The sequence below is a fragment of the Plecotus auritus genome (assembly GCF_963455305.1).
Source record: "Plecotus auritus genome assembly, chromosome: 8".
Classification (NCBI taxonomy): Eukaryota; Metazoa; Chordata; class Mammalia; order Chiroptera; family Vespertilionidae; genus Plecotus; species Plecotus auritus.
The window spans coordinates 85,417,204-85,427,322 of NC_137782.1; the positions used below are offsets into that span (position 1 = coordinate 85,417,204).

Below are 10,119 nucleotides of genomic sequence, written 5' to 3' on the forward strand. Positions count from 1 at the left end.
CGCCCCACACATACTATCTCTGATTGAAAGCCTTCAGTCGGGTCACTGTCACTGCATCGAATAGTGAAGCTTCATCAGTCTTAACTGGAATCACCTCAATTGTGCCGAAAGGGGGTCCTGGGGAGGGAGCCGCAGCACGCCCCGCACACATTGCCCATCCTCTTACTAAAGGACCTCCTTTTGCTGGAGAGCCCACCCACTCTCGCGTCCCAGGACGGAACTTGGAGGTTTTATCCAATCAGAGGTCCCACTAACCCCTTGGGCGGGATTCTATGATCCGGTTAGACCAATGAGAACTTCGGCGTAGATTGGCCGCGGTCTTCGGGAAAAGCGCCTCTCCCGGAAGTCACCCGCTCCTTTGAGCCACATATAGGCGGAGCTAGCCTGCGAGCTCGCCGTGCCACTGGCTGGCACAACTGCCTTTCACGGCAGGTGGGCGGGCGCTGCCGGGGCGCTCTTGTAGGCTCGCCGCACCGCGGGCCGCGCGGTGGCCGGTTCAAGTCTCCGGCTCCGAGGTCCCAGCGCCCGGGCGAGGCCTCTCGGGAAAAAGAGGAGGGGCGGAGGGGCGGAGGGCGGCTTTTCCCGCCTCCTCCTTGGCGAGCAGCGGAGGGGCGCGGAGCCTCCTCAGGCCCGCCCCGCGACCTCCGGGGGCCAGTTCTCCGAGGAGCTGTGGTCTGTGCGGGGGGCGCCCGAGGAGGGCCGCCGCCGCCGCCGCCGCCCACGTTACCCGGGCTGACCGAGGTCGCCGACCCCGGCCTTCGCCGGCGCAGGTAGGTGATCCCCGGGCGGGCAGTCGGAGGGACTCAGGAGACCTCTCCCACGTGTGTCCCCCACGCCCTCCCTCCATTGTCAGGGTTAAGCCGGGTTTTGTCCCTGCCGGGGTGGCGGCGTTGCGGTTCTCTATCAGGCTTTGGCCTGTGCGAAAAGCTGGGCAGTAAATTCGCTTGACGATGAAGTGTTCATGCACTGGAGCAGGTTTGGGTCCAGGAAGAGCGTGCTTTACTGGTTTGGTTGAAAGCCACTCGCCACCAGAAACGAGGCCTGTTTCATCTCAGGTCCAGCCTCAAAGACCGAGAGGGCGGGGACCTTAGGAAGCGGCAAGCTTCAGAGCCTCTCGGTCCTACTTCTTTTCAGTCTCGTTTTCCCTGACTTGATGGAGACGGGCCTTCAGCTGCAGTGGTCGTTTTGTTAAGCATTGGGGCGGGCACGTTGTTACCTGTGTTTGGAAAGACCACTTGCGGAACCCCAAAGGAGCTGGGAACTGGGGTGGGGAGAAAAGGGGGGTATCTGAGATCCATGAGATGGTAGAGGGACTGAGGTATGTCCAGGTGATGAATGTGGACTCTGCGTGGTTCAGAATTCCAGCAAGACAGAAACTTGGGCCCCTGAAAGGAATTTTAAAACTAGCATCCGGGAATTGTGCTCTTACAGACTTGATTTCAAAATGCAGGAACTTAAAAAAAAAAAAAAAAAGCAAGTAAAAGGTCAGCGTAAGCTTGACAACATTTTTAAGGGCTACACACGTTCTTATAAATGATAAATTAGGAGTGTGCTTACTTTCAAGACCTTGACTAAACCTGTTTCATTTTCTTATTAAATATAATTGTTTAGTATTACTCATACCCTCTCACCCATTTGTGGCGACCATTAAATGAGTTAATGCGTGCAAAGCATTTAGCAAATACCAGCTGAAGGTGTTGTGGAGGCTTGACTTTAGGTTCATGGAGAGAGAGGAAAGACCAAGATCTGCATGTGGGCCCCGGAACTGCTCATTCCTAGGACCATGCTACCTCCCAGCTCCTTACAGTTCTTTACAGGAGGCAGAGGCCTCCACTTCTCTCAGCCCTGACTTCTTCCAGGTCCTCTGTGTAATCTTTTATGTATTTCATTTAAAAAGTTAAGGTCTGAGAAATTTTAAAAAAGGTTTAATATTTAATTTTGTAAATGTAAGCATATCCACTATTTCAGTAATGTTGGATTCTTTTTTTTTTTAAAATATATTTTATTGATTTGTTACAGAGAGGAAGGGAGAGGGACAGAGTTAGAAACATCGACGAGAGAGAAACATCGATCAGCTGCCTCCTGCACACCTCCCACTGGGGATGTGCCCGCAACCAAGGTACATGCCCTTGACCGGAATCGAACCTGGGACCCTTCAGTCCGCAGGCCGACGCTCTATCCACTGAGCCAAACCGGTTTCGGCTGGATTCTTTTTTTAATCATGCAAAAAAGAACAGGGAACTATAACAGTTGTACCATACCCTGAAAAAAACAAACACAAATAATACTATTTCTTTATGCTTTTGGATTTTTTTTTTTTTTTTGAAGGAAATGTAGCATCTCAGCTACAATTGAAATTATTTTTGCCACTCTCATACCCCTCCACCACCACCCCATAGAATTTCTTTGATTCTATCTTGTCTTGCCATTGTGGCTTATAGGACTTACCTGGTGGTGAGTATTTGTGCTCACAGATGCTAGGTCCATTCTCATTCCCAGCCAGCTGCCAGGTTTGCTTTTTATAGCTTATCATGAGAATTATGGCCATCATTTTGGTTCTGTCCTTGTGGCATTTGTTCTCTTACCCTCTTAGAAACTTGACTTTTTTTTTAAACCCTTTTCGTCTCTGGAGTGAACCCATGAAGACTGTCACCTCCTGATGAGCATATGCCATCTGATTGGCCTCTTAGGCCACTGTTCCCTTCAACAAGGTCCACTGTCTTTTACTTAGGATAAATTTTCCTCACTTTACACACTTTCAGGAAAAACTGGCCTTCCATAGTCATGTATACTGTTTTATAAAATGAGATTTTTAAAATTCATAGTAATGGCTACTGTTTTCTGAGATGTAGGTATCAGGCTTTTCTAACTAAGCACTTTCTCACATTACCACTATGCCACAAGTGGTAATATTTCCATTTTAAGATGAGCAAACTGAGGTTTAGTAAGATTAGGTGTCAGCAGCCATTTGAGACTAGCGTCATCTCTCTATAGTATGTAATTATTTTACCACCAATAGAAAAGGAGGATTGTTCTTTGTCAGGATAGAGCGAAGTTTGGCATTCACCTGAGTTCTCTTCAACCTTCCTGCCCCACAGCCCCGGCTCCCTCAGGTGCAGGAAGCACCTGGGTGGAGGCCTCCTTCAGGAGAGCCAGAGATGGCATCAGTAGACTTCAAGACCTACGTGGATCAAGCCTGCAGGGCCGCTGAGGAGTTTGTCAACGTCTACTACACCACCATGGATAAGCGGAGGCGTCTGCTGTCCCGCCTCTACATGGGCACAGCCACCCTGGTGTGGAATGGAAACGCAGTTTCAGGACAAGAGTCCTTGAGTGAGTTTTTTGAAATGTTGCCTTCCAGTGAGTTCCAAATCAATGTGGTTGATTGCCAGCCTGTACATGATGAAGCCACCCCAAGCCAGACCACAGTCCTCGTTGTGATCTGTGGAACAGTGAAGTTTGAAGGCAACAAACAACGGGACTTCAACCAGAACTTCCTTCTGACTGCCCAGGCCTCCCCTAGCAACACGGTGTGGAAGATAGCAAGTGATTGCTTCCGGTTCCAGGACTGGGCCAGCTAGTAGAGCAGGCGTCAACCCCAGCTCTGGAGGGAAACACAGATCTCAAAATGTGGGGACACCAGTTCCTTTCTGTTGTTGTGGGCTACATGCCCAGGTGAACTCTGCATTTGCTCGAGTCCAAGGAACCCCTTTACGAGTGTACTTATTTGTCATAGTTGCCTTTTCGTAGTACAGTTTTCTATTTTTCTACTTGTCCAGTAGAGACCCTGGTTCTGGAAATTCTGACAAATAAATAATACTACAAATGTTGTTTCTTTTCTCTTGCCTAATGTGTTTGACAGGTTTTTAGAAGGTGGGTTAAAGGCAGTAAGCTTAGTAGAAGGCACATGCAGAGGTGTGAGGCCCAGGGGCAAGCACCTGCCCAGGCACAGGTGTGCACACAGGTGTACTGGAGCTGGGCTTCACAGCCATCTCCACACTGGAATTCCTGGCGACACTTTGAAATTACCTTTGCTCAGTCTACACATCCCAGACTAACTACCCTAATGTCTGAGATAGTGCTGGGCATTGGCATTTTGCAAAAGCACCTTGGTGTCTCAGTGTGTAGTTTACTCTAGAAAACATCAGAATCGCCTAATGAAGGTAGCTGGGCCCTACCTTACAACCTTAGCTGAGAGTTAAATGAATGAGGACAGGTGAAATACTAAAGAACTACTAACTGCTTGTAAATGAAGCAACTGTATTAACTACTGTCTTATAAACAGAAGATAAAGAACTGCTTTTATGAGGAAGAAATACTGAGGTTGGGGTGGGGGAGACATTAGAATTAGAAGCTAGTTTTATTGGCCCTGAAGACCAACTCTAATTGCATTTCTCCAATGTAAACAAATAAATAGAAACCTAGAAAGTTCCATCATCCTTGAACCAATAGAGGAGATCTCGTGGCCAAGTGGCTTCCCCAGTTAAATTTTCTTTGCTAAGTGTGCTAGTTTGGGGGTAGAGTAGGTAGGATTTCCCTTTGAGAAGGAAAATACGGATGTGTATGGTGGCACAGATGACAGTTTCCCACTAATACCCTCCCCCTTCTCTAGTTACTGAAGCCCAAAGTTGAGCGAAACAAGGAACCCACCTAAAAGAGGACTTCCCACTCGATTTATAGCTACTTTTGACATGACCAAGTCCCAGCTAATGCAGAAGTAGAAGGGTTGGGCTTGTAGGGAAATATTGCTTCAAAAGACCTTTCTTCCTGTGCCCTGCTGCCTGGAAGGCAGCTTTGATGGCTGGACCACTGGCTCTGGTTCAGTCTTGGGCCAGGAGGACAACTTGCCTATACTCTAAAGCAGGATGGGGAACCTTTTTTCTGCCAAGGGCCATTTGGATATAACATCACTCTCGGGCCATACAAAATTATCAACTTAAAAATTAGCCTGCTATACTTGATCAAACATTTAATTAACTCACCCCTAATGCCTTGGCAGGACCAGACAAAATGATTTCGCAGGCTGTATTGTACCCACCCCTGCTCTAGAGGTAGGTTTATGTTGAGCTGGAAGGAGCCTGGGTCCCTGGTGACCATGTGAAACCACCAAAATGGCCTCAGTTTGCCTACCCCCAGACTTAGAAGTAAATCCTATTTTTAAGCCATTATTGCTTCAGGGCCTGTGTCACGTACTGTACAAAATCTATTCCCAAGTGAGAAAAAAGGTTTGGAACAGGCACTCTAGAGACCTTCTAGAGCAGTGCTCTGGACCATCGCCTAGGCATTTGCTAAGGATTCGGGTTCTCGGGCCCCACCACTGACCAAACAAGCTGTCCAAGAAGGCCCTGGTGCTCAATAAGGCTGGAGGACAACTGAATTTTTGGAATATCCACTCTTTTCTCTCGCTGGGAGACTATGATCTGTCAGAGAAGTGTGAAGGTTAAAAAATAGGCATTATGGGGACACCAACTGGGGTCAAATTTCATCTGCTCAGCATCTGCAAGCTTCAGTTTCCTTATCTGTACAGTGGGGTAGTATTTTACATGGCGTAAGTATGCGCAGTGTTCTTAGGACAGAGCCTGCTACATGGATCATGGTTACAAAGGTGAGCAGGATGGTATGGACCTACTGAGCTTGGAACTGACCACATTTAGATGCTTCCTGATTTCTGGCATTTCCTGAATATCTACTCTGGGTTTAAATGGTCCACTAGCACCCTCTCAGCTTTGCTCACTGTCCATTTCACCTCCCAACCCCCACTTCACTTCTACCAGAGGTTCCAAGCACTCTGCCCTTCACCACCTCTCCTCCCCAGGCCAGCTCCTGCCCCTCCCACCTCTGTTCAGTTAGGGCCTCACCACTTCTCTCTCAGACCACCCAAGACTTCCCTCTGCTCATTGCCCACCTTTCTGCTCTACCACTGAGGCCTTCATAGAATTAAAACCAATTTGAAAGAAACAGACCATGCTTTGTCACAGTCTCCCAGCTGCAGTGTTGCCCCAGAGCTTACCTGCCTCAGGGACATGGAAGTAGCCATCATCAGGAGAGAGTGAAACAGAAAGCGAGCTCCCTGCTCCCCTTCTCCACACCATAAGGTTTGTGGATTTGGGCCAGAATAAAAAAAGAACCCACACAGGGATTAACATCATTCCGCAGCACAATTTTTAAATAATCCTTAGCATTAAAATAATTTAAAATGTATAAAAAGTTGCAAAAATAAGTAGTAACTACATCTAGATTTGCCTTACAATTAATTTTCTATACCAGATTTAGAAATTTGTGTCCATTTTCATCTGTTTTCACAGGCTGAAAATATAAATGGATCCACAGCTTTCGTTTCAAGGTCCCTTTGCTGGGATGAAGGGAATGGATCGGGAAGGATGAGAAAACACTTAAAATTCAGACTTTCTTTCCCAACTTTGTGAAAACTTTTGCCTGAATGTCTTGTAATCTCGAATGATGGAGGTGGGGGCCGAGCTAGGCCATGGAACTGGGTTCCTTTCCCGTCCTGCCTGCCCTGCTCCAGCTCAGGGTCCCCTCCCTGGCTCCCACCAGCTTCCTCCAACCCCCACCTGGTGGGACAGGGCTTCTGTCCCAGACAAGGCTAAGAGGCAAAAGGCGGGTAGGTCCAGCCTGGGGGCAGAGCGCTGAGTGGATGGGAGACACGAAGGCTTCCTCCAGGTGGGCATTCCTGCCTAAACTCAGATTAGATATTCAGGAAATGCCAGAAATCTGGAAGCATCTAAATGTGGTCAGTTCCAAGCTCAGTAGGTACACACCATCTGAGACTGTAAGGTGTTCTATCTGGGTGTGCCCAGGAGGAGTGGCCCCCCCCGCCCTTCCCGCGCACAAGTCCATCCAGGCTTCAGGGCATCAAGGGCGGGGTCAGGGCTGAGCCTACCAAGGAACCCTGCCTGTCTTCTGCACACCAAGCCAGGTGGGGAGCAGGGATCCTTGGGCATGGGGTCTGACTCAGACTCTGAGGCTGGCAGGAGAGGGGCTGGTTGCCTGGCCTTCTCCATCCTCCCCGCACCTGTTTCCTTTGCCAGGAGCTCATCCCCAAGGTGTCCCCAGGCTGATCCTGCAACCCCTGGAGTTTTTGCCTCAAATTCACCTCCTCAGAGCAGCTCCCAGAGTTCACCGCTTCTAGGTTCTGCCCCAGGGGTAAATCCCACCCAACTGTGGGGTAGGGATGGGGAGGCAAGAGGGGCCAGAGAGGCGTTCTTGGGGGTTTTGGGGTGTCCCAGAGGCCTGCATATATAAATCCAGGTTTTGGTCTTTAACTTGTTTGCATCATTCCTGAGATTAAGGACAAACAGGCAAAGTATTAATTATTTACTCTCACAATTAAGGGTAAACAATGTTTTCAGCAGCATAGCAGTATTTTAAAACATCTTTTGTCTTTGGTAAGATAAAATACAGGTTACAGCAGAATAAAGGTTTGTGAATTTGGCTAATATGATGATGTCCATGCATTGTGCTAGTATTTGAAAATATACATGTCTATAAAGCAAGATTTGTATGCTAGTAGTTTATTGTCTGAAATGGGGGATCAACGTGTAAATACAGAGTAAAGAGAATAGCAGAGGTTTCTGCAGGGTTCTGTATGAGTTAACTATGAACCCAATAATGCTGGGTAACAAATATTCCCCAAACCTCAGCAGTATATAGCAGAAGCTTTTATTTCGTTTAGGTGACATTTGAAATTGTAGATTGTCTGAATGCTCTTCTAGCCTGGGCTGAGTGGGTTCATTTAAAAAGCCTGACCTTTTAAGGCCGAGGCTTGGAACTGGCACACTGTCACTTCTATACATTCCATTGACCCAATCAAGTCACATGGCTGAGGTCAAGGTTAATGGATATGAAAATAGATGCGTTTTCTAATGGGAGAAGCTGAAACTTATGGGAAAGAGGGTGGACACGTGGGTGAAGAATGGTGACCATCAGTCATCAATACAATCTATCTAACTCTTAAAGCATCAAGTAAAAAATGGGATGGGCTTTCTTTAGGAATCTGACCTTGCAACTGACACCAGAGAACAGGACCAGTGAATCCTAAACTCTCCAAAATCACGTGAAGATGAGCTTATTCTTAGATTAGAAAGAAGAGTCTGATAGAAGCTTCTTTTAGAGCACATAGCCCTGGTGTCTTTGGAGATGTCCAGAGATTAGATGCTGCTTTGGTTAACCTATTTTCAACCGCATTTTACAGACGAGGAAATGGATTTGTGTTTTAAAAAGGGAAAAGGGTGAGATTCTGTTAGGGGCAGAAATAGAATACTGGGGACCAGCTATAATTATAAGAAATATTAATCATGCTCTGTTAACCATGATTATTTTGTTCTGAGTAAAGAAAGCACTTTCTAACCTGGCTGGGAGTTGCAAGCAGGACCTGGGAGCGCACCTGGAAATTCAGCCCATCTTCCATATCCAAGAACTGCCTATAAGATTAACAACCTCCTTGCAGAAATCAGAGGCGCCAGCCCTTTGCAAACCCCCAGCCCGCATTGCCTGTAAACTGCCCATTTTGCATACCCATTCTTATCCCTTTTGCCTACTTCCCCATGTAATCTTTGTCCTTCTACCCCAATATCAGCAGCTGACTTATGAGGGAGGGAGGTGGAGAGCAGATTTTTGTGGGTGACCTGCTGTTCTCTCATACTGCCAGCATTATTGGACTAAACGCTCATATATGAATCAACCCTGTCTCTACTGAATTGGCTCAAGTAGTGACAGGCAGCCCAGACCCATTGATTGTCTGGTTTCACTATCGATGGGCTTGCTCTTTCAGAAAAAAATTGGCAAAAACTTAGTGATGGCTGTCCTTAGGGATTGGATTCTAGGGTTTTAATGTGGGGACAAGGCATTTGGTGCAACAAAGAGCTGATTAGTGTGCAAAATGTAAGGAGGTGCTGCTATCAGGACCACATAGGTACAAGGTCAGCACCTGAACTTACCTGAAAGTGAGCACTTCCTTTCACTGTGTGCCTCAGTGCCCAACTCCCCTCACCCTACACTCAGCCCAGTTTAGAAAACCAGTGGAAACCATCTTGTGACCAACTTTTCTACTGCCATTTCCACGTGGTGGTTAGGTGTGGGGTGGGGGGTAGAAGTGGTAGTGGAGGTAAGCTTGTGAAGAAAGAGATGTTCATGCCATCCTGAAGGATGCCAGTGAATGGAGGGAAATATATGTTACATAAGACAAAGATAATTTAACATTTAATGAATTTCTATAAATCAGTAAGGCTTAGTAAAACGGAAACCTTGGAAAAGGACTAATGCATGCAGATCACAAAAATACAGATGTTCTATTAATACTGAACAAGGTGCTTAGCCATCCTAATTTTTTAAATGCACATTATAAAGGAGGACTATAGTGGATGTTGTGGCAATTTTGAAATCCTACTTTGTAACTTATTTTCAGGGGACTGAACCCCTGCTCATCTTTGAGTAGACCTCTTACTGGGTCTCAGGCAGAGGAATCCTATTGTCCTTACAAGAGTGGCAGGTTCAGGGACCTGGGCCCAGCAAATAGAACCGAAGAGCAGAGGGGAAAAGGAAGCTTTGGTCCACTATGTGACTAAACCAACCCCAAAGCCCATGTACTCCACCTCCAGGTCTTCTGGGAGTCAGTACATCCCCTTTAACAGGTAAGACAGTTTGATGGGCCTTTCTGCAACTTGCACAGTTGTCCAACAGATATGAATCACCACTTTTCATTTATCATAGTGATAATGGACCAAAACATTTTGCTGTACTCCCTGTTGGCCAGGGTCCAGGAAAGGAGCATTCCTGCTCTGTTTTTTGGGGGGTTGATTGGTGCAAGTTCTTCAGAGGGAAAGTGGCATTTAAAACTCACCGCTCTTATTCCTGAAGTTCCATTCCTATATGTATTTTGCAAATGCAATTGCCCATATGCAAGATAATTCATCATAGCAGACTTTCTAATAATAGTAAAAGCACCTAGGAGTCCACCAATAAGCGATTAAACAGGTTACACTATTTCCACAGATGGATTATTGTGTAGCCTTGAAAACAAGAGGCAGACCTGTCCATGATATGCATATGAAACAACTAGATGCCCGGTGCACGAAATTCATGCATGGGTAGGATCCCTAG

The 10,119-nt window shown here is 46.9% G+C and overlaps 1 protein-coding gene across 1 annotated transcript; it reads left to right on the plus strand.

Moving 5' to 3' along the window:
• Positions 1-472: 472 nt before the first annotated feature.
• Positions 473-3,830, plus strand: NXT1 (nuclear transport factor 2 like export factor 1). The gene is made up of 2 exons (XM_080684549.1): positions 473-770; positions 3,099-3,830. Exon 2 carries the CDS (start codon positions 3,159-3,161, stop codon positions 3,579-3,581), a length of 423 nt encoding a protein of 140 aa, XP_080540675.1. The 5' UTR covers positions 473-770; positions 3,099-3,158; the 3' UTR covers positions 3,582-3,830.
• The last annotated feature ends 6,289 nt before the right edge of the window (positions 3,831-10,119 follow it).